The sequence below is a fragment of the Portunus trituberculatus genome, chromosome 39 (assembly GCF_017591435.1).
Source record: "Portunus trituberculatus isolate SZX2019 chromosome 39, ASM1759143v1, whole genome shotgun sequence".
Taxonomy (NCBI): domain Eukaryota; kingdom Metazoa; phylum Arthropoda; class Malacostraca; order Decapoda; family Portunidae; genus Portunus; species Portunus trituberculatus.
Window position 1 is genome coordinate 1717336 of NC_059293.1, and position 23500 is coordinate 1740835.

Sequence of the window (23500 nt, forward strand, 5' to 3'; positions counted from 1 at the left end):
CGAGCAAATGCGCCAATGAGAGAAGAAGTACGTCTCTGAGGACAAATGAAAACAACACAACAGGCTACAGTCAACCAGACGGCAGGACACAAGGCCTGTAGACAAAATGGTGACTTGCTGCAAATGGCGGGAGAGGTACAGCCTACAACACAGAAAGGAAAATACAAAACATGAATGTATGTTAATTACAACTCACGCAACCAGTGGTACGGACTATGACCACATTCCCTAAAAAAGGACTACTGGACAGGCACTCAGGCAGCCGGAGAAGACTTGATGCATGCATGGGCCGTGGTGGGGGCCAGCGAGGTGGGAGGGTCCAACGCACGGAAGGCAACACACAATTGATACTTATGTTGAGCACCAGTAGATAGAAGGCACAGCACAAACGGGGAGCCGTAGAGGAAGCTGTGCAGCGCAGGCTAGCAGCAGTAGGCCGGCAGCAAAGGTGTGCTATGAGGAGTGAGCAGGGAGTCCGTGGCACAAGGCACCCAAACAGCTCACCCAGAAGTAGCGTGCTGATGAGACAAGGCAGCACATAGAAACAGCAGAAGTTGTTGCGTAGAACAATGAGTCCAGGTAATGTAAGGGCTTCAGAACGGTCTCTGACGAGGCACAAGCAACACCGCTTGCCACCAATATGTACTGTGGTGCCCACCGTTGCCACCACTATGTACAGGGATGGAGTTACTTCAGCGGTGTTATGTGTGAGTAGCACGGCTGGCAGCACAATAGTAGTAGTGATGTCCCAGGGCGTAGATAAACACTTTTAGAGTACAGTAGTGTATTGCTACAGGGCAAAGTACAGACATAAAGGACTTAGACACACAAGAGCGCCACACATCTACTCAGTACGGTAGCCAGCCAAACACTGAAGGGCCATCATGACTCGCGGGCGGCAGCGGGCTGCGTGTGCAAGAGAAATACGTTTCCCATAATGCAAAGCAAAGAGGCATATTTTGTATAAAATATATATAAACTTATAAAGAGATACATGACAATTAATAATATCATGTAATAGTTATAACAATAAACAAATAAATATACATAATGCTACGATAATACAATAATAATAATAATAATAATAATAATAATAATAATAATAATAATAATAATAATAATAATAATATAGATATAATAATAATAATAATAATATAGATATGTGGACATAGGCCACCACAACACACACACACACACACACACACACACACACACACACATGTACATTTTCAGTATGTATGCACTGCACTTACTAATAAACCGTATTATTATTATTATTATTATTATCATTATTATTATTATTATTATTATTATTATTATTATGATCACACACACACACACACACACACACACACACACACACACACACACACACGCACACACAGAAACGTGTCCATGTGCTCTGAGCTCGCTCTGTAATGGGGAAGACTGGTTGGGTGACCAGCAGACCACCGAGGTGAATTACACACACACACACACACACACACACACACACACACACACACACACACACACACACACACACACACACACACACATGCACACACAGAAAGATACTACACACACACACACACACACACACACACACACACACACACACACACACACACACACACACACACACACAGAAAGATACTTACACATACATACACACACACACACACACACACACACACACACACACACACACACACACACACACACACACACTGGAGGAGGTAGTAGACACCTAACGAAAGGATAATTTCATCACAGCGAGGTTGAATAGAACTAGACCTGATCTCACTCCTAGTTGTCCATTTCTTGTTTGGATCAGTTCAAGGGATGTTGTGAACTCACCATAAAAGATAGCTGTGAACTCCCTCAACGTTTCCCTTTGTGTCTTACAACTCCAGGAGGCAGTCACAGCTTGCCCTTTAAAGACAACTCTCCTCCTTTACACAAGATTACAAGCACTTCCTACACACACACACAACCTTCACTTAAAATAAAATAAAGAATAAATAAATAAATAAAAATAAAAAATTTGGTGACTCTTACAACAACTTCGGAGTCTCCTTCTGGGGAGGGGACCAGAAATGTCCCTAAGTCGGACTGCTCTATTGGTGTCGACCCAAAATATCTTGACACCTCCCTCAGCTTTTCTTCGTTAACTTCTGCAACATTCGCGGTCTTAGATCTAATTTTCAATCTGTAGAAACCCACTTCTCTGTTAAACATCATCTTTTCCTCATCAAAACATAGGTGTCTGAGGCAACTGACAATAGCCTCTTTTTTTGTTCCCTCCTACTTTCTCTATTTTCATTTTCGCTCCAAAGTTGGATGTTGCGTCTATGTCCGCAATGACTTAACTTGTTCTCGTACCCACGCTCTCGAATCTTCCGAATTTTCCACCATATGGCTTCGACTTAACAATCACTCTCTAACTAAATTTATCTGTGCTGTCTATCTCTCCCCTGACTCCTCTGACTATAGTAAATTCTTTGACTATTTAACTTCCAAAGTGGAGCACGTTCTGTCCCTCTACCCTTTCGCAGAGATCTCCATCCTTAGAAACTTCAATGTTCACCAACATCTTTGGCTTTCCTCTCTCTTCACTGACCATCCTGGTGAACTAGTCTTCAACTTTGCTATCCTCCATGACCTAGAGCAACTGGTGCAACACCCTACTGACCGTCTTGAAGATACACCCAACATTCTTGACTTTTTCCTTACCTTTAATCCTTTTGTTTATGCTGTTATCTTATCTTTTCTGCTGGGCTCCTCTGATCACAACCTCATATCTGTATCTTGTTCTATGCCTCTATTCCTTCCTCAGAATCCCCCAAAACAGAGGTGCTCCTGGTGTTTTGCCTCTGCCAGTTGGGGGGACCTGAGGAGGTATTATGCTGATTTTCCCTGGAATGATTACTGTTTCCGTGTCAGAGACCCATCTCTGTGTGCTAAACGCAGAACAGACGTGATAGTGTCTGGCAGGGAGACGTACATTCCTCACTCTTTTCCTCAATCTAAACTTTCTAAACCTTGGTTTAACAGAGCCATTCATCAATTGAATCTCATGCATTTTATATTTCTGCCTGGAATCATGCCAAGTCTGCTTTTAACTCGCCAAACACTCCTTCATAAATAGAAAATGTCAAAATCTTTTAAACTCCATCTCCCCTCGAGACTTTTGGCATGTGGCCAAAAATATGTCCAATAACTTTACTTCTTTTTTTCCCTCGTTTATTTCGTCCTGATGGCACTACTGTCATCATTTCTATCTCTAAAGCTGAAATTTTTTCTTAGATTTTGCTGATAACTCCTTTGATGATTATGGGATTTTTTCTCCCTCCTCTCCTCCCTCTGACTCTTTCATGTCTACAATTAAAATTCTTCGAGATGATGTTTTCCATGCCCTTCTGGCCTAAACCCTCGAAAGGCTATTGACCTAATAGGGTCTTTCCTTTTGTTCTCAAAACCTGTACTTCTGTGCTTGCACCTTGCCTGGCCAAACTCTTCAAACTGTTCCTAATAAGGGTGACAGTTTTAATCCCTCAAACTACCGTCTTATAGCTTTAATCTCTTGTTTTTCTAAACTTTTTTTTCTAATCTATCCTCAATAAGAAAATTTTTAAACATCTGTTACTTCACAATCTTCTATCTGATCGTCAGTATGGCTTCCGTCAAGATCGCACTACTGGTGATCTTCTGGCGTTCCTTACTGAGTCTTGGTCATCCTCTTTTAGAGATTTCGGTGAAACTTTTGCTCCTTCGTTATACATATCAAAAGCTTTCGATAGAGTCTGGCACAAAGCTTTGATTTCAAAACTGCCCACCTATGGTTTCTATCCTTCTCTCTGCAACTTCATCTCAAGTTTTATTTCTGACTGTTCTATTGCTATTGTAGTAGACATATCAACCACTGTGTGTTCTTGCAGTCTGTTCAAGGTTACTAAATCTATTAACAGCTTTTAACCCAAAGTGAACAATTCGGCCATTTTTGTCATATATGGTGTTCCTCAGTTCTATTGCTATTGTTCTGTCCTGTTTCACCCACCCGCTGTCTTTCTATTATTCATTAATGATTTTCTTAACCAAACTTCTTGCCCTATCCACTCCAACGCTGATGATACCATCTTACACTTTTTCACGTCTTTTCAGAGACGACCAACCCTATAGGAAATCAAGAGGTCACACATGGACGCCACAGAACGCCTAACTTCTGATCTTTCTAAAATTTTTCATTGGAGCAGGAAAAACTCAACATCTTTTCAACATCTCAAAAACTCAATTCCTCCATCTATCAATTCGACACAGTATTCCAGACAACTATCCCCTCTTCTTCAATAACACTCAACTGTCCCCCTCTTTACACTGAATATCCTCAGACTGTCCTTTACTCATAATCTAAAGTCTAAACTAGAAACTTCACATATCAATTCTGGCCAAAACAGGTTTTATTGAGTTAGGAGTCCTGAGGTGTCTCCGCCAGTTTTTCTCGCCTCCCCAACTGTTAACTCTGTACAAGGGCCCTATCCGCCCTTTTATGGAGTACTCTTCGTATATTTGAGGGGGTTCCACTCACAGTTTTTTTTAGACAGGGTGTAATCAAAAGCTTTTCGTCTCATGAGCTTTCCTCCTCTGACTCTGACTTTCTTCAGCCTCTTCTCACCACCGGAATGTTGCATCCCTTGCTATCTTTTATAGCTATTTTCACGCTAACTGCTCTTCTGAATTTGCTAACTGCATGTTTCCTTTCCTCATGCGGCCTCGCTGCACAACGATTTCTTCTTCCTCTCACCACTGTTCTTTCCAACTCTTTAATACAAGAGTTAACTAGTGTTCTCAATCATTCATACCTTCCTCTGGTAAACTCTGGAACTCCATGCCTGTCTCTATATTTCCATCTTCCTACGACTTTTTAAGAGGGCGGTTTCAAGACATTTGTCCCAGATTTTTGGCTAACTCTCTGAATCTTTTAGGGAACTGGCAATCAAGTGGGACTTTTTTTTTTGTTGCCCTTGGCCAACTTCCCCTCTTCCTCCAAAAAGATAATAAAAATAAAAAAAAAGAAAAGGGACTCAGGTCAGCTCGTGGCTTTCATTATTGTGCGACATGACACGACTCTTTGACAGTGCCTTACTCGTCCTTTCCGACTCGTTACTCTCTCAACTTATTGTTGAATGCTTAGATAACTGACTGGGAGTTGTATGTCCCCGTCCTGTGTGGTTTGAAGAACACTGCAAGAGGCCTACTACAAATTTCGCAATATAGGAACAAGAAGAGCTTGAATGTACAGAATATTACTTGGTCATTCAAAAAATAAAATAGATAAATGTGGGTTCGAAAATAACCATTGTAATTTTTCTCAACTAAGCCAAAAACAGATTATGCACGGAGTGATATTTTGTATTAGTTTTTTTCTTTTTTCTTGTTTAACGTTATAACATCAATTTAAAGTTATCTTCAGTTTATCAAATGGATCATGAGTGCTAAAATTCTGTGTTGAGCGTTATTAACTGCATGTGTGAGGAAAGTAAGAGAGAGAGGTAGGGCTGAGAACAAGCTTAAGGAGAGGCACAACAGCTGAGATGATAAAATTAGGTCAAAAAATCATTTTTTAGTATTTCGCATATCTAGATAGAAAAAAGCTTCAAGAATGAAGCCGTAGTCAGTAAATAACGAACACCGGGTGGCAACACGGTTTAAAGGTCGCGAGACGGAACCTTTTTAAATGTCTGGGTGGACTTTAAATCTTGTGTACAGGGAGTTTACGCTCTGTTTTCCCGTGTTTGTGCTACTGTAAGTACATTTCATTGGCGAGTTTTTGCAGTACATATTAAACATGTGTAGTACATATTTGTTGTACATATGCATTAAAAGAAATCGAATCCCTCGATAATTACCACATAATATGTCATACTCAAAACTTTAAACTCATTTATCTCAAAACGTCAAATTTTAACTTCAATGAGTAGCTGTGCACAAAAACTTGATGGATCTAAATGAAACTCACCATACTTGTACATAATGGGTATGTCTACATTTCCAAGACAGGGTTTTAAGAAATTCGAAAAGTCTTGTTCTGGATACGTTATATAGCTAAAAAATAGTGACGTCATTATTTCATGAAATTGCGAAAGCGGTTTCTCACGAACTAAAACGAATTTAGCAAAAAACTGTCTTGTGTAGGTTAATATGTTATTCTACTAATACCATGCAAAATTTGGTAACTCTAGAGTGAAAATTAAAATTTACGTGAATTTTTAAGCTGTGACGTCATGACGTCACGACGTCATGAACTAAAATGTTCTACCTACTACCATAATATCAGAAAATGGTGCCATTGCTCATTGCAAAAGTTTCAAACAAAAATATTGAAAACCTTTTTTTTTATGAATATTTTTCATTCAGTTGTTGTGCCTCCCCTTAATCACATTTATCAACTATTTACTTGAAAATCGCAGCAGATACAGGACGTTTCTTAAAAATGATCAGCTGATCAGCTCGAGTATTATCTGAACAACAAAAGTTATCATAGAACTTAGAGAGACAAATAAAAATCTTACCATAGATGGACTCCTTCTGTCAGGGAAAGAGGTGAGCACTGAGAAGCGAGTGTTGCCGCTGACAGTTTAAAATGCCTGTTGTCGAGTTAAGATAATGCACAGACATACACTTGAACTTGATAATACTTAAACCATGTCACGGCACGATCCACATACTCTAATCTTATAAATATTTTTTTTGATCTGACGCCTAACCCTCAAGAAAATTCCATGTGTTATAACAGGGACCAAAGATAACTGACGAAACAAAATATAAAAAGATGGATGAATGAAGTAGGGAAAAGCGTAAAACAATTTATAAAGAAGGAAGGTAAAAAGGAAAGAAATAGGAGTACCATAGCTGTGCTATGTTTAATGTTATTATACTGTTTGGAACTATAGTACTTTTTCCTTCGTTTTAATTGGACGGAAAAGACTGGACATAAATACGTCAGTCTTGTTGTCCGTCTACTTATCCGTAATGTCCGTCTGAAACTGGATCCTTCTAGCGTCCGCGTTGCTCTTGCTGTTGTTGCTGCTGCTACTGTTGCTGCTGCCAGAGTAGCTGCTGTTGTTGCCGTTGGTGCTCCTGTTGCTGCTGCTGCTGCTGCTGCTGTTGCTGCTGCTGCTGCTGCTGCTGCTGCTGCTGCTGTTGCCGCTGTTGCTGCTGCTGTCGCTATTGCTGCTTCCGCTGCTGCTTCCGCTGCTGCTGCTGCGTCTGAGAAAGGAGCAGTGTGTGTGTGTGTGTGTGTGTGTGTGTGTGAGAGAGAGAGAGAGAGAGAGAGAGAGAGAGAGAGAGAGAGAGAGAGAGAGAGAGAGAGAGAGAGAGAGAGAGAGAGAGAGAGAAAGAGAAAGAGCGCAGCAGTGTGTGTGTGTATGTGTGTGTGTGTGTGTGTGTGTGTGTGTGTGTGTGTGTGTGTGTGTGTGTGTGTGTGTGTGTGTGTCTGTAATTCACCTCGGCTCACCTGTTGGTCACCCAGCCAGTCTTCCCCATTACGGAGCGAGCTCATAGCTCATAGACCGATCTTCGGGTAGGACTGAGACCACATCACACACAAAACACACCGGGAAAGCGAGGCCATAACCCCTCAAGTTACATCCCGTACCTATTTACTGCTAGGTGAACAGGGGCCACACATTAAGAGGCTTGCCCATTTGCCTCGCCGCTCTCCGGGACTCGAACCTGGGCCTCTCGATTGTGAGTCGAGCGTGCTAACCACTACACTACGCGGTGTGTGTGTGTGTGTGTGTGTGTGTGTGTGTGTGTGTGTGTGTGTGAGAGAGAGAGAGAGAGAGAGAGAGAGAGAGAGAGAGAGAGAGAGAGAGAGAGAGAGAGAGAGAGAGCAGCAGTGTGTATTAGGGATGTACGGTATCAACAAAGAAGTCGGTATAAGTACTATTGATAACCTGAAACTTATTCATGCAGTCCTCTTCGATATGAAACAATGATACATGCAGATATTTATATAGATATACTGGTAATACCGGTATCATTTTCCTTTTCTTTTGTATTGAAAAAGTTTCCTTTATTTAACATTTTCGGACAGTATATAAATACAATCACACAAGTTAGTTTTAGGTGACTTTTAAAGTTGCGTCAGCGATCTTACACTTCGGCTTGTGGTGACATAAGAGATGGTAGTCTGTATTTCCTTGCTTATGACAACATCTTGCCTAGTGCAAGGTATGGAAGTGGACGACTTTGAGTTGAGATAGAGGCAGTGAAGGGAAGGAGGATCTGCTGCTAAACCTCTATCTCGGGCAGAATCAGCAACTGAACAAATATGTGCAATGCGTAAGCTGCAGTGTGATCAATAAGCGTAGAGAGAGAGAGAGAGAGAGAGAGAGAGAGAGAGAGAGAGAGAGAGAGAGAGAGAGAGAGATTATATTTTTCACTCCGAACTTTACTCATCTACGTCAAGGCACATATCTTTCTTTGGTATCGATGAAAGTTTGTGTGTGTGTGTGTGTGTGTGTGTGTGTGTGTGTGTGTTGTGTGTGCAATTCACCACGGTTGTCTGCTGGTCACCCGGACAGCCTTCCCCATTACGGAAAAAGTTCAGAGTTTCGTGCTTGCAAGTTGCAATTGCACGATTGTGTGAGATATATAATAATAACCACAATGCAATAATTTGTATACGGCAAAAGTTTTTATATTTAAACTAAATTAAAACTAAGTACATGAATAATCATTAGTAATTACTTCAGCAAGTGGCAATTTATCTTTCTATATACTTGTCACAAGTTCTCAAAAGGTTTCTAGTCAAAAATCCAAGCATCATAATTCAATGTCAAAATATCTCAACATATTCAAGTCAAAATCACACAGCATATCAAATCAAACACAAATCTTAAATATAAACATACTAAAATTATAACATCCTAAAATATTATTTCCTCCTTTAAATCCATGAAATGATAATCACTAAGACTGCATCGCCAACTGTTTAAGCTTCACCTACTAATACAAGAGTGATTTCCTCCATGTCGCCTTTGACGCCTCTCCGGTCAGGACTCTGCAACTCTCTCAGCTTCTGGTCTATTTTCTTGACTGGAACAGCTCCCTCTACCTTAGTTACATCTTATTTTATAGCCTGGGTTGTTAATTCACTTATTTTCCAAGTAGATATGCATTTCTTACACAAAACACACTCATAGGTGTGGCAGTGTACTTTTTAACCCAATCCGCAGCAATACACATGTTATACGCACTCACCCTTAAGCATGACAATATATCTTGACCCAATCCTCAGTAACACATGTTACTCAGACACACCCTTAGGCTTGGCAAATTATATCTTGACCAAATCCACAATAATATATAGACACGCCCCTAGGCGTGCCACCATATATTTGACCCAATCCGGGTATCCGAGGCGAGGTATGAGCACTGCATTCCTTAGCTGTTTTGACCTGTGAGTGTCCCCTCGCCTGCAGTTACCTTCCTTTTCACATGTCAGGACCATGTGTGCCTCATCTGTATTCCTTTGAAGTGCCTCCCAAGTCTCTCATTTCTATGTTTACATTTTCCTGTATGAGTCGAGCCTCTGTTTAATACTATCAAGATTACCAAAATTCTACTACATGGGACTATGTTTTTCTACTTTTCTTCCATTTTTCCTCTTCCACCTTAATGTTTATATTCCTCTCATTCTATTATCTTTTCCTATTTTCTCTTTCTTCTTTGACTGGCAGGTTACCAGAAGAGCTTAGCCCAGTGGTTCTTAACCTGGGATAGCTGTACCCCCAAGGGGTACGAAACCTTAAACCTAGGGGTACGAGACATGGTAGCCAGTGCAATGGTACCGTATATTTACGTTGAGAAAGCGAAATACATATTTTCCTAATCTTTGTCTTACTATAATTGTCTCAATTTCTTAAGTTATGTTTTTTTAAGTTGAATCCTACTAATTGACGCTTTTCATTTGAAATAAAAAAAAAAGTGCCTTTATTCAGTAATAAAAAAATCTAATAATTTATCAGCAAGGTTTTTATCACTAATCCCTTTCATAGGTTTGTATAGTATTTGTATTGGAGGGGGTACGAGAAATATTTCTGAGATATCAAGGGGTACAGGCACTGAAAAAGAACCACTGGTTTAGACCGATCTTCGGGTAGGACTGAGGCCACACCACGCACCACACACAAGGAAAGACAAGCCACAGCCACTCGAATTACATCTCGTACCTAATTTGCTGTTAGGTGAACAGGGGCCACACATTAAGGGGCTCGCCCATTTACCTCGCTGGGCTTGCTACGCCCGGGTCTCGAACCCGGGCCATCTTGGTTGTGAGCCGAGTTTGTCAATCACTACACTACGCGGTGTGTGTGTGTGTGTGTGTGTGTGTGTGTGTGTGTGTGTGTGTGTGTGTGTGTGTGTGTGTGTGTGTGTGTGTAAGCGCGAGCGCGTGTGTGTGTTTAGAAATAATGTGCTGTTCGAGTATGTTGTCTCCTCCCATCCACTTTTTCATTTGTAATTTTTGTCTGCACTGACTGTCTGCACTGACTCATGTATAGATTTCAGTTGAGTGTTATTTCTCTGTTGTACTTTCCAGTTGGAATCTTGGTATTTTCACAATCTTTCACCATAATCGACATGTTTTTTCCTACTCTTCTCATCATATAGAGCTTCTCATTCTGAGAAATTACAACCCATGCATACCCATACATAAATTGTTCATAACGATGACAGCAATCTTTAAAGATTGACCATGGTTTGGGGAATGAGCTAATGCACTGCCGCATCAGTACGTCTGATGGACTGAAGGGCACGCCGTCAGGTGTGTTAGTGCATAAATTGTATATTATCATTTTTTTGCTTCTTCACATATAGCTGTGAGAACTGGATTGGTGTCATCTGGAGGTGTCTATAAGTTCAAATTCTTGTTCCTTTTCATGCATCTCCATTGGGAGATCATGCTGAGGTCAGCCTCTGCTTTCATAGGCTGGTGTGGGAATCTCTATTTGCTAAAGCACATGTACTTTTCATATAACTAAGTACAGTAACATGAATATAAATTTTGTACCATAAAAGGTTTTATTTCTCAAATTCATAATTACATGATACTGTAACTAATGTAACAAATGTGTAGGAAGAGTTCTATATACGAACTGTCACGGAGTCACGGTGTGAGTATAGAACTGCTGAGGAAGATGGACAGGATGGCGGCCCAAAGGCAGACGGAAGCTTGCGATAGCAGGACCAGACATTACTTTCCTGGCGGCTGCCGGGAGCTGGACCCGTGAGTGCCTATAATACTTACTGTCTTAGCGTAGGGTTAATAATTGTACAATAACAATACAAGGAGAAATCTAGCCGTGTCTATGAAATCTCCACCTGGGAAAACAGTGTGTGAGAGAGTCCGTGAACGCTTGACACTAGTGACTCAGCTATAGCTCCTCACAAACATTAGTGACTACAACAGGTGTGTTCGTTCGTGTGTGCGTATTGGCACATTAGTTGCTCACGTGTGATCGGTTCTTTTGTTCGAGCATGCAGCCACTGACCAATAAAACAATAAATAACGAATTAAGCCATTCAGCGCGGCTTGTGGAGAAAAGCAACTTGATTTGAATCAGTCAATAGAAAATTTCTGAACGGGCAGGGTGTCGCTTCCAGTATTTCCACTGTATCGGCAGATTTTACAAAGAGAATTAAGAGCGCAACTCATATCGTTACGTAAATAAGTAAAACCCTCTAAAGCGGGGAACAGGGCACAACAATGGGGTTTATGATATGGTCCCTCACAACCATATAAGGTAGTACGCCTACCACAACGGGAGTGGGGGTAAGTGTTGGATTGCCGAATCAATTTCATCTATGCATATATATAGTAATCCCTGAATCTCACAAGACTCTGTAACCTCTTTTTACCTCTCTCCTCCTTTTGCCTCCTTAAAGCTTCATTTCTTCAATGATTAATGCCTACAGCGTCTACAATATGATCGTAAAAAGATCTCTTCGATGAACAGGCGACATCTTCCGTAGTTTCCTCGGGGCGGCCGTTTTCTCTGGTGCCAACTGTGGCTCCTGCCGCACAGACTGTCCCAAACAGAGGGGCAATAGAAAAGAGGGAGGTAGCAGCCTGTGCAGCGCGGCCCTTTAGGTAACATCTTTATATTAGTTTCTCAGCACATCTAGTCAGGTTAGGCTAGTTTGCTTAAGGTAGATCAGGTGAAATGGGTTAGATATAGCTCATTTGTTCTGAGAAAGATGTAACAGGGGTACGTGTCGCCTTAACTAGGTTACGTTAGCTTGGATAATTTATGTTAGCCAAGTTAGGTTAGGTTAGGTTAAGTTAAAGTTAGGGTTAGGTTAGTTTTAGTTAACAAGGTAAGTTTTAATAGGTTGAAGTTGCCAGCGGTGACCAGAGGCGGCGGCAAGTACTTTCCATAGAGGTAAAACACAAAATTTTGGACTTATTTTTATGCTATTTTGTCGTAATGAAACTATTTTCTTGAGGTACAGTTTGGTCGGTTTCATATCAATATGAAACATATCTTTTTTTCGTTTTCATCGCAATACATCAATTTTTGAGGGGATAAACTTTTATTTTGTAGAGAGAGTGAATAAAAAAACTATTGATTTGCGACGGAAACGAAAAACAAATTCATTCAAAACAGGTCGAAAACTACCGAAAAAAAACCCAGCTTCATTTTTAAGTGAGAGTATGGTGCATGACTAAATTTACCTTCTTTAGGTCAAATATACACAAAGAGTAATTAACTTTTACCGTTCGTGTTTTGCCTGCAGGTCTCTCTCTCTCTCTCTCTCTCTCTCTCTCTCTCTCTCTCTCTCTCTCTCTCTCTCTCGTGAGTGAGGCCGGAAGCTAGTGATAAGGTTTTATTTACTCTTGAAAAAGGCCGCTGGAAGATAAAAGTTCAGTGACACTTTTCTCGCTTCCTCCTTTTGATGTGGTCTTGTACTTTGAATCGAGGGTTTATGTGTAATGCTCATAATAGAGAATGCTTTCATTACCTTTAAAACGTCCTTCATTCTTTACTGGTCACCAAACTGACTCCTAACTACAGCATGGCCAGAGAGAATGCTGGACGGAACTCTTACCTTCAGTTGTACCCTATCATATAATTATATTGTATGGAGCAGAGTAATAATTGTCTAACCTAACGTTAAGAAATTGGTATCGCATCGGTTAGTTGGAGTATGGTATTTATGCCCTAATAATATCACATAATACATTGCTGAGCTATTCACTGATAAGGCATCTAATCAACTTAACCTAATCCTATTGCGGCATGAATGAACAGAATTACCTTAGATTAAGAAGGGTTGTATTGTGAACAATCTGAGACTTTTAGTGGTCATAAACTGTTCTTATACATGATTATCATTGTTTCAACAGTCGTGTGGAGTAAAGAAGCGAATGAAGGTGGTAAGAAGTGTGTGTGACCAGGCCGAGCCTAAAGATACAGAATAAGAGTGAAGAACGTTTGTAGAAAGTCTGCTTCAACACAACAGATTTTAGCCACGTAAGTATGGATCATTTTCCAGCAGATGTTTGTGTGGTACCAACAAAAGGAATAATGGTTCACAGTGAGAAGTAAAGAAGACTCGCTTATTCATGATGATGGAAATTTGATCTTAGAAATTCTAAGAGATACATTAACATTAGTCAGTCAGCGTTATACTTTTTTCTCTCTTATATTTTTATCGTGATTGGATTTGACATAGAGATATTTTGATCAAAGTCACATACAAAAACTTAGCCTTGGATACTACGGGACGCATACCTATACCTGGTCTCCATTAACCGACAATCGTATTCTTGTTCGCTTTAGTATGTAAAAGATACTTAAATGAAGTTCTATTGTTACTACTACGTATGTTATAATTTAATGCGTTACTTGATATCGAATAGACACTACGTAGATATATTTACAATCTGCTCTTGCCACAACACTGGGCTGGGAAGGAAAGAAGAATCCTTGTCAGTACTCAATATTTGTAATGTGTTGATAAATCAGGAAAGAGGCCTTCACTGAGAGGAAGATTTCTTTTTTTGTGACGGCGAGTCTCTACAAGTCACCGCTGCGCCGGCCTCTGCGGACTGCACCGATGGTTTCGGCACGAGCATATTTTGATGTTGAACGAATAAAAAAATTGAGATTTCGGTCTCGAAAACTCCACCTTAGAAGTAACTCATAGACTGTGTACCTTTCTATATGATGACATTTCTTCGTCAGACCCAACGCTTTGCCGTATTTCGTATTTTCGAGCAAAGGTTCCTGCCTCACAACTCAAACGCAAATGTCCTCTCCTCACCACAGCAGTACAGTTGGAGCTCTAACGCTCAAAACGCGCCATTTGCATCACATAACTCAATATTGACTGTATGGTAATAAAATGACAAAAAAATAAATGGTGTTACGATGAGCTGAACTGTGGCAAAAGATACTAAAAAATTCTTAGTAATTTGCGTTATATTTTTATCTTTATATAGGAGGAAAATATTGCATTTATCTGGTTTTCTAATTCGCTTGTTTCAAGTGTCTTCTGATGTTTCGTGGACTATACACATTTTCCTGCAAACAATAATTTTTTTTCTTGCTTTCTATTCAAACAAAATTTCAAGCCTATATTTTATCAAGTTATAAGCAGCACTAATTATCGGCAGTGATGTCACGCCTCCATTACATCAATCCATCAATCATTCAGTCAATTCTTGTTTTTCAATACGGAGGTTTCTTAGTGCACACGTTTTGTTCACCTTCTGAATAAAGAATATATCACCATTGAGATTATATAATTTCATTCAACGGATGAATAAACTGTGATCATTACTTTCATGAGAGGTGCAGACTAAGGAATAAAAGTAGGAAGATGAACAAGATAGTGACTCCTTTCTCAGGAAGAACCAAAGGGCAGATGGACAAGAAAACGAACCCTTCCTCCTCAGAGGAGGAGAAAGTAATGATGAAGCAGGACAAAGATGAAGAAGAGAGAGGCATGTGGGGGAACCAGTGCGAATTTTTCCTTTCTTGCCTTGGATACGCGGTCGGCTTCGGCAACGTGTGGAGGTTCCCCTACCTGGCCTACAAGAATGGTGGAGGTGAGGAAGCTGTAATTTGGCAGGTGTCTTTCAATTCAGTAAGAAATCATTCATTTCTTAATATTTGCCTAGTTTCCATGTTATAATGGGTTATATTTAATCTTTCAGCATTGTGCAGTATAGTATCTAACTGCAGTGTTCCTAGAATCAAGTTTAGAGAGTACTGTATATCAACTTCTGCATCTCATCTTGCTTTCGCACTGTCCAGAATACAGAGACTGCTCAGAAACACACAACTAGAATCTCAACAAGTACTCTTCTCCTTCCAACATACGACACGCAGCAAAACAAATATTTCAGTCTCATAAATTTCGTTTCTTCACCTTTCCATTGCAGATTTCCTATATATCTGTGTCAGAAGGCATTCCCATTCTCGTCTCCAACTCGCCTTTTATCAGCCAGACAGTTCATTTACACGTAACTTCTGGTATTTGCTATTTCCAACTATTTTTTATATTTTCTCTGTTTTCCTCTGTTACCTCTTTCTTTGTATCTTAAGATGATTTGCTGTCTTAGAACTTTGGTGATAAATCCACATTTAATGATTCTGGACTCATTCCTTTCCTTGGTCATCCCTCATGACTCTATCATGCATACCATAGCAACTCTTTGTCACGGTGTTTTCCATGCCGTGCTCTGGCCTCGATCTTCAGAAGTCTTTCACGACCATGATGGAATTCCTCATAGCAATCTCCGAAATTGTACTTTCAGATAGTTTCCATCACTGGTCAAACTTTCCTATCTCACTTTACGAACACCCATCTGTCCAGAACGGAGGTTTGATTAAAATCAACCTGTTTCTAAAGCCCCGTACACACATGCATCATGTATGCAGTAGTGTTGTTGAAAAAAATTACTAGCGGCCAAACTGTACTGCAACACTGCTCACTTGTTCTCGCAGCCAGGAAACGCAGCTCATCAAAACACCATAGCTTTGGTATGTAGATATCTTCCGTGCCTGCTCCAGACTTTTGTGATGCTTTGATTGCAGACATTTCCCGGTTGAATTGTGTCTTCAGTGTGTGCAGCTTTTTTGTGATGTCTTCAACCCGCAATGTACAGTTTGCAAAATTTGGTCCAAACAGTATGAAATGAGAAACGTCAGGATTGCAAGTTTGGAAACATGAAAGTTGAACTGTCACTGAGCGCAGCTAGCGCGCGAGAACCGAGAAGTTGCCGAGAACAAGTGAGCAGTGTTGCAGTACAGTTTGGCCGCTAGTAATTTTTTTCAACACCACTACTGCATCACGTGGCATGATACATGATGCATAGTGTGTACGGGGCTTGAATAAGACAAGTGACTTCTCTACTCTCAAACCACCAGCTTTGTTTTTCTTATTTTTTGTAAAGTGTACTCTTATGGATTCTAAACTACCGATATGTACATTTATTTCCTCATCTTCAGAAAAGATTAGGTAAATGACGATCGTCAAAATAATCACACAAAAATTTCAATGTATAATTATTAGGATGTTAATGTTACTACGTGGGAGTGGTTGCACTTTGTTCAGTGTTTTTATTAATGTTTTTCCAGCGGCATTCCTCATCCCTTACGTAATCATGTTGCTGTGCGCTGGGTTGCCACTGTTCTTTATGGAGCTGGCGCTGGGACAGTACACAAGTTTAGGACCCAACATAATTTTCCCCAAGATGACACCAATCCTTGCGGGTGAGTGACCAGTCACCCAGAACCATTCACAGAATGCTGAAGTTTTCTGAGTGAACTGCATAACTGGTATGTTCCAGATTTAATTTATTGATATATATATATATATATATATATATATATATATATATATATATATATATATATATATATATATATTTTTTTTTTCATACAAGCCCTTATCAAGGGCAACAAAATATCTAAAAAAGGGCCACTTAAACTGTAACTTCCCTAAAAGATAGAAGAGGAGTTAACCAGAAAACAGGGACAAATGTCTCCTCTTAAAAGAAGTCATGTTGTAGGAAGATGGAAATACAGAAGCAAGCACGGAGTTCCAGAGTTTTCCAGAGAAAGGTATGAATGATTGAAAATACTGGTTAACTCTTGCATTAGAGAGTGAGAGGAAAAAGAACCCTTAAGCAGCGAGGCTGCAAGAGGAGGGGAGGCATGCAAATAGCAAGATCACTAAAGCAGTTTGCATGAAAATAACGATAAAGGATAGAAAAAGATGCAACATTTCTGCAGTGAGAAAGAAACTGAAGACAGTCAGTCAAAGGAAGGGAGTTGATGAGGCTAAAAAGCTTTTGATTCCACCCTATCTAATAAAATTGTGTGAGTGGAACCCCCCCAAACATGCGAAGAGTACTCCATACAAGGACGGATAATGCCCTTGTATAATTCAGAGTTAACAGTTGGATGGGGGATAAAAACTTGCGGAGACACCACAGAACGCTTAACTTAATTGAAGCTATTTTAGCAAGAGATGAGATGTGAAGTTTCCAATTAAGATTGGTAAAGGACAGACAGAGGATATTCAGTGTCATTGAAGAAGAGGAGAAAGTTATCAGGAAAGGTTGTGTCAAGTTGATAGATGGAGGAATTGAGTTTTAGAGGCATTGAACACTACTAAGTTTACTCTGCCCAAATCAGAAATCTTAGAAAGATTAGAAGTCAGGCGTTCTGTGGCGTCCCTACGTGATTTGACTTACTGAAGGGTTGGTTGTCTCTGAAAGGACATGGAAAGATGTAGGGTGGTATCATCAAAGTAGGAGTGGAGAGGGCAAGAAGTTTGGTTAAGAAGATCATTGATAAATAATGGAAAGAGAGTGGCAGAACAATGAAGAACACCACTGTTAATATATCTGGGAGAAGAACAGTGGCCGTCTACCACGGTCAGAAAGGAAATTTGAGATAAAGATGCAGAGAGAAGGATATAAACCGTTGGAGGGCAGTTTGGAAATCAAAGTTTTGTGCCAGTTTTTTTGCCAAATAGGCTCATTAAAGAACATGAAGCAATTTGCCAAGGTAGGACCAATGGAAAGTGGGGGAGGAAGCCCGTTGCCAGCTAATCAACTTGTTGGTACAACTTGTTATTGAAAATGAATACTTATTGTTTTAAAGCTAGTTCCAATAAAGATCTGAATTGCAGAACATTAAGGTTTATAAGGTAAGGAATCTTTGCATTTCACTATGCAGATGTCAATGATCTCTATTGAGGCTATATTAATAGAAAAAAGTAATTTGACGTTAAAGCTAACCATATAGATAGCTGTTGGTAATCTAAGTTTCATTTAATCCTTAACAAAAGTACCCGATTTCCTGACTGTATATTCATTAGCGGTTAAGTGAGACAATATTGAAACAAAGAATTTTACCAAATTATAGTTGAAGGTGTTAATTTCAGAAAGAAATGTTCGTATGGGACAACCTTCTTTGTGGACTTTGTGAGTCACGGTGACGAAACAGTCCCTGATTAGCACTTACATCAGCAATGATGAATTTGGCTCGTTGGTTTTAAGCCCCTATGCGAGCTCTGCACGTACCGAAACAATAACTTACTCCCAGTGAGATCTAATAGCACTAGTTCAGAGGGTGCTGTGAACCTTCCATTAAAGCTAGTTGTGGTGTCGCTGTACGTTTCCCTTTGTGTCTCACAACTCAAGGGGGCAGTCACAACCTGCCCTTTAAAGACAACTCTCCTTCTTCACACAAAACTACATGCACTTACCACACATACACCATTCACTTGAAAATCAAAATTTAAAACAAAATGGGACCCAAATAAACAATGCCTCTGAGTCCCCTCTGGGAGGGGACCAAAATGTCCCCAGGTCGGACACCCTCTTGTTGAAGACCACAAATGCCTTGACACCTCCCTCAACTTTTTCTACATTAACTTCTGCAACATTCGGTCTTAGATCTAATTTTCAATCTGTAGAACACCACCTCTCCTCTACTAAACCTCATCTTCTTTTCCTCACCGAAACACAGCTGTCTGAGGCAACTGACAGTAGCCCTTCTCTGTTCCCTCCTACTTTCTCTATTCTCATTTTCATTCCAAAGCTGGATGTTGCGTCTATGTACGCAACGACTTAACTTGCTCTCGTGCCCACGCTCTTGAATCTTCCGAATTTTCCACCATCTGGCTTCGACTTAACAGTCACTCTCAAACTAAATTCATCTGTGCTGTTTATCTCTCCCTAACTCTTCTGACTATAGTAAATTTCTTCGACTACTTAACTTCCAAAGTGGAGCACATTCTGTCCCTCTACCCTTTCGCTGAGATTTCCATTCTTGGAGATTTCAATGTTCACCACCAGCTTTGGCTTTCCTCTCCCTTCACTGACCATCCTGGTGAACTAGCCTTCAACTTTGCTATCCTCCATGACCTAGAGCAACTGGTGCAACACCCTACTCGTATTCCTGACCGTCTTGGAGACACGCCCAACATTCTTGATCTCTTCCTCACCTCTAATCCTTCTGCTTATGCTGTCACCCTTTCATCTCCGTTGGGCTCCTCCGATCACAATCTCATTTCTGTATCTTGTCCTATTTCTCCAATCCTCCACAGGATCCCCAAAGCGAAGGTGCCTCTGGCGTTTTGCCTCTGCCAGTTGGGGGACCTGAGGAGGTATTATGCTGATTTTCCTGGAATGATTACTGCTTCCGTGTCAGAGACCCATCTCTTTGTGCTGAACGCATAACAGAGGTGATAGTGTCTGGCATGGAGGCGTACATTCCTCATTCTTTTCTCAACCTAAACCTTCTAAACCTTGGTTTAACTCAGCCTGTTCTCGTGCTATACATGATAGAGAGGTTGCCCACAAAAGGTACTTGAGCCTTCCATCTCCTGAATCTCATGCACTTTATATCTCTGCCCGGAATCATGCCAAGTCTGTTCTTCAACTTGCCAAACACTCTTCATAAATAGAAAATGTCAAAATCTTTCAAACTCAAACTCCCTCGTGACTTCTGGCATCTAGCCAAAAACATCTCAAATAACTTCACTTCTTCATCTTTCCTCCTTTATTTCATCCTGATGGCACCACTGCCATCTCTTCTGTCTCTAAAGCTGAACTCTTTTCTCAAACCTTTGCTCACAACTCCACCTTGGACGATTATGGGCTTGTTCCTCCCTCTCCTCCTCCCTCTGACTATTTCATGTCTACAATCAAAATTCTTCGTAATGATGTTTTCCATGCCTTTGCTGGCCTAAACCCTCGGAAGGCTTATGGACCTGATGGGGTCCCTCCTATTGTTCTCAAAAACTGTGCTTCTGTGCTTGCACCTTGCCTGGCCAAACTCTTCCAACTTTGTCTATCGACTTTTACCTTTCCTTCCTGCTAGATGTTTGCCTACATTCAGCCTGTTTCTAAAAAGGGTGACCGTTCTAACCCCTCAAACTACCGTCCTATAGCTTTAATCTCTTGCTTGTCTAAAGTTTTTGAATCTATCCTGAATAGGAAGATTCTCAAACATCTGTCACTTCACAATCTTCTGTCTGATCGCCAGTATGGCTTCCGTCAAGGTCGCTCTACTGGTGATCTTCTGGCTTTCCTTACTGAGTCTTGGTCATCCTCTTTTAGAGATTTCGGTGAAACTTTTGCTGTAGCGTTAGACATATCAAAAGCTTTTGATAGAGTCTGGCATAAAGCTTTGATTTCAAAACTGCCCTCCTACGGCTTCTATCCTTCTCTCTGCAACTTTATCTCAAGTTTCCTTTCCGACCGTTCTATTGCTGCTGTGGTAGACGGCCACTGTTCTTCTCCTAAATCTATTAATAGTGGTGTTCCTCAGGGTTCTGTCCTGTCACCCACTCTCTTTCTATTATTCATTAATGACCTTCTTAACCAAACTTCTTGCCCTATCCACTCCTACGCTGATGATACCACCCTACATCTTTCCACGTCCTTTCAGAGACGACCAACCCTTCAGGAAATCAACAGATCACGCAGGGACGCCACAGAACGCCTGACTTCCGATCTTTCTAAGATTTCCGATTGGGGCAGAGAAAATCTAGTAGTTTTCAATGCCTCAAAACTCAATTCCTCCATCTATCAACTCGACACAACCTTCCAGACAACTATCCCTCTTCTTCAATGACACTCAACTGTCTCCTCTTCCACAATGAATATCCTCGGTCTGTCCTTTGCTCATAATCTTAACTGGAAACTTCACATCTCATCTCTTGCTAAAACAGCTTCTATAAAGTTAGGTGTTCTGAGGCGTCTCCGCCAGTTTTTCTCACCCTCCAACTGCTTACTCTGTATAAGGGCCTTATCCGCCCTGAATGGAGTACTCTCCGCATGTTTGAGGGGGGGGGTTCCAGTCACACAGTTTTACTAGATAGGGTGGAATCTAAAGCTTTTCGCCTCATCAACTCCCCTCCTCTGACTAACTGTCTTCTGCCTCTTTCTCACCGCCGAAATGTTGCATCTCTTTCTATCTTTTATCGCTATTTTCATGCTAACTGTTCTACTAATCTTGCTAACTGCATTCCTCCCCTCCTCCTGCGGCCTCGTTGCACAAGGCTTTCTTCTTCCTCTCATCCCTATTCTGTCCAACTCTCTAACGGAAGAGTTAACCAGTATTCTCAATCATTTATCTCTTCCACTGGTAAACTCTGGAACTACCTCCCTGCATCTGTATTTGCGACTTCCTACGACTTGTCTTCTTTTAAGAGGGAGGTATCAAGGTATTTGCTCCCCAATTTTGGCTGACGCTTTACCAGTTTTTAGAGAGCCAGCACTCAGGTGGGCCTTTTTTAATTTTTTTTTTTTTTGCCCTTGGCTGGCTCTCTCCCCTATATTAAAAAAAAAACCCAGCTGAGACCTCTCATAGTAACGTGCGGCCAATTATAGATACATTGTTATTACTATATTTAACTTTTTTTAATGCTTTTCTTTTTTGCCAGGGCTCGGCTGGGGAATGGTAATAGTATCTGCTCTCGTCACCATCTACTACAACGTCATCTTAGCCTGGGCACTCTTTTATACATTCGCCTCCTTCACCAGCGAGCTGCCTTGGACAGGCTGCCACAATGACTTCAATACACCAGGTTTGTCCTATTACCTACAATGAAGTCTGTTTTCCATACCCATTATTATTATTTTTTTTTTTTATTATTTCGGAGTAACGTGTGTTTGAAATGCAATAGTTTCATAAACGTCTACTGGGAAAATGCTTGGAACCCATTAAACAAGTGAAGTTCCATTCCATTAACCTGTACAGCGTCAGAGACGTACGAGATACGTCGGCTACTCTGAGCGAACCGGGCGTCAGAGACGTATGAGATACGTCGGCGAGCTTCCTCGTGTTTTCGGAGGTATTGCGTCCTCAAAACCTACCATTATACTGCCATCATGCACTGTAGACATTGCTCATGCTGCCTCCTCGTCCCTGCTAACATGAATGCTTCTTGTATTTATTTATTACATATCTGAACTTTAGCAGTTTCTGCTGCCTTTAGCTCGGTGTAGCTGGAAACTGACGCCTCAACTCCGCTAATATGAACGAAGCGTAATTTCCATTACTTACTCTTACCATTTCAGTTGTTTTTGGTAACTGTTATATTGTGGTAGTGAAAACTTTGTATGGCATAAATAAGAATTTTCCAATCGCTTTGTTATAAGGAAAAACAAGTACATATTACTCGGAAAATATATGCACCACGAAAGGCAACACTCCATCACGATATCTCGTGTCTATTTTTAGCCACAAACACTCCCAAACAGCAAAACATGACATATTGTTTTTCTTTTAACTCAGGAACGATATTATGCATGTGTCCAACTTGAGGATCGACTGGTGAGAAACGAGGAAGCGAATAAACTAGTCACATAAGGCTTTGCTAAGTCGCTAACCTTAGCGCAAAACATCTCGCACCAATTAATACCACTTCCAGTCAGTTCTGGGAGGAATGACTGTCATTTTCATTTGTTTCACATCATTTAAGACTGGTTAAGCAAAAAAAAAAAATCCATGATGTGGCCAGCACTGGCGAAATCACGAAGTCTCGGATCTCCTGACGCTGTACGGGTTAATATCATTACTTATTCACAGATCATGGAACTCAGCTTAGATTGAAAAGAAGGCTACGAGAACCATTATCGTTATTAATTGATTATGATTCTTGTTTACTAATATTAAGAATAGATTTTTAATGATTTTCAACGTCCATATCCATACATTGACAAAGTCTATCCTTTCTAGAATGTTACCTACTACAGGAGGATAAAGTGTGCAAGAATATGTCTATGTTTTACTACAATCAAACGTGCCTTGAACCAGAAGCATACTGTGGCTTGGTGAATCTTGTGCCTTTCAATGATTCACATTGTTTTGACGGAAATGACAACGTCAGTTTTGTGGTCGCTGATGGAGCTGTGCGCCGACTAACTCCGAGTGAAGACTACTACAGGTAAACAGGGCAAATTCAGCGAGGATTCAAGAAT

At 40.6% G+C, this 23500-nt stretch overlaps 1 protein-coding gene across 1 annotated transcript in view; it reads left to right on the plus strand.

Moving 5' to 3' along the window:
• Nucleotides 1–13391: 13391 nt before the first annotated feature.
• The window catches only part of LOC123515506 (sodium- and chloride-dependent glycine transporter 2-like), a 31375-nt gene continuing 21266 nt past the window's right edge, over nucleotides 13392–23500 (plus strand). Inside the window, exons 1-5 of the mRNA XM_045274177.1 lie at nucleotides 13392–13520; nucleotides 14900–15100; nucleotides 16635–16769; nucleotides 21961–22104; nucleotides 23259–23466. Coding sequence (XP_045130112.1) covers nucleotides 14917–15100; nucleotides 16635–16769; nucleotides 21961–22104; nucleotides 23259–23466 — 671 coding nt within the window. The 5' untranslated portion in view covers nucleotides 13392–13520; nucleotides 14900–14916. The remainder of the gene's footprint in view (nucleotides 13521–14899; nucleotides 15101–16634; nucleotides 16770–21960; nucleotides 22105–23258; nucleotides 23467–23500) is intronic.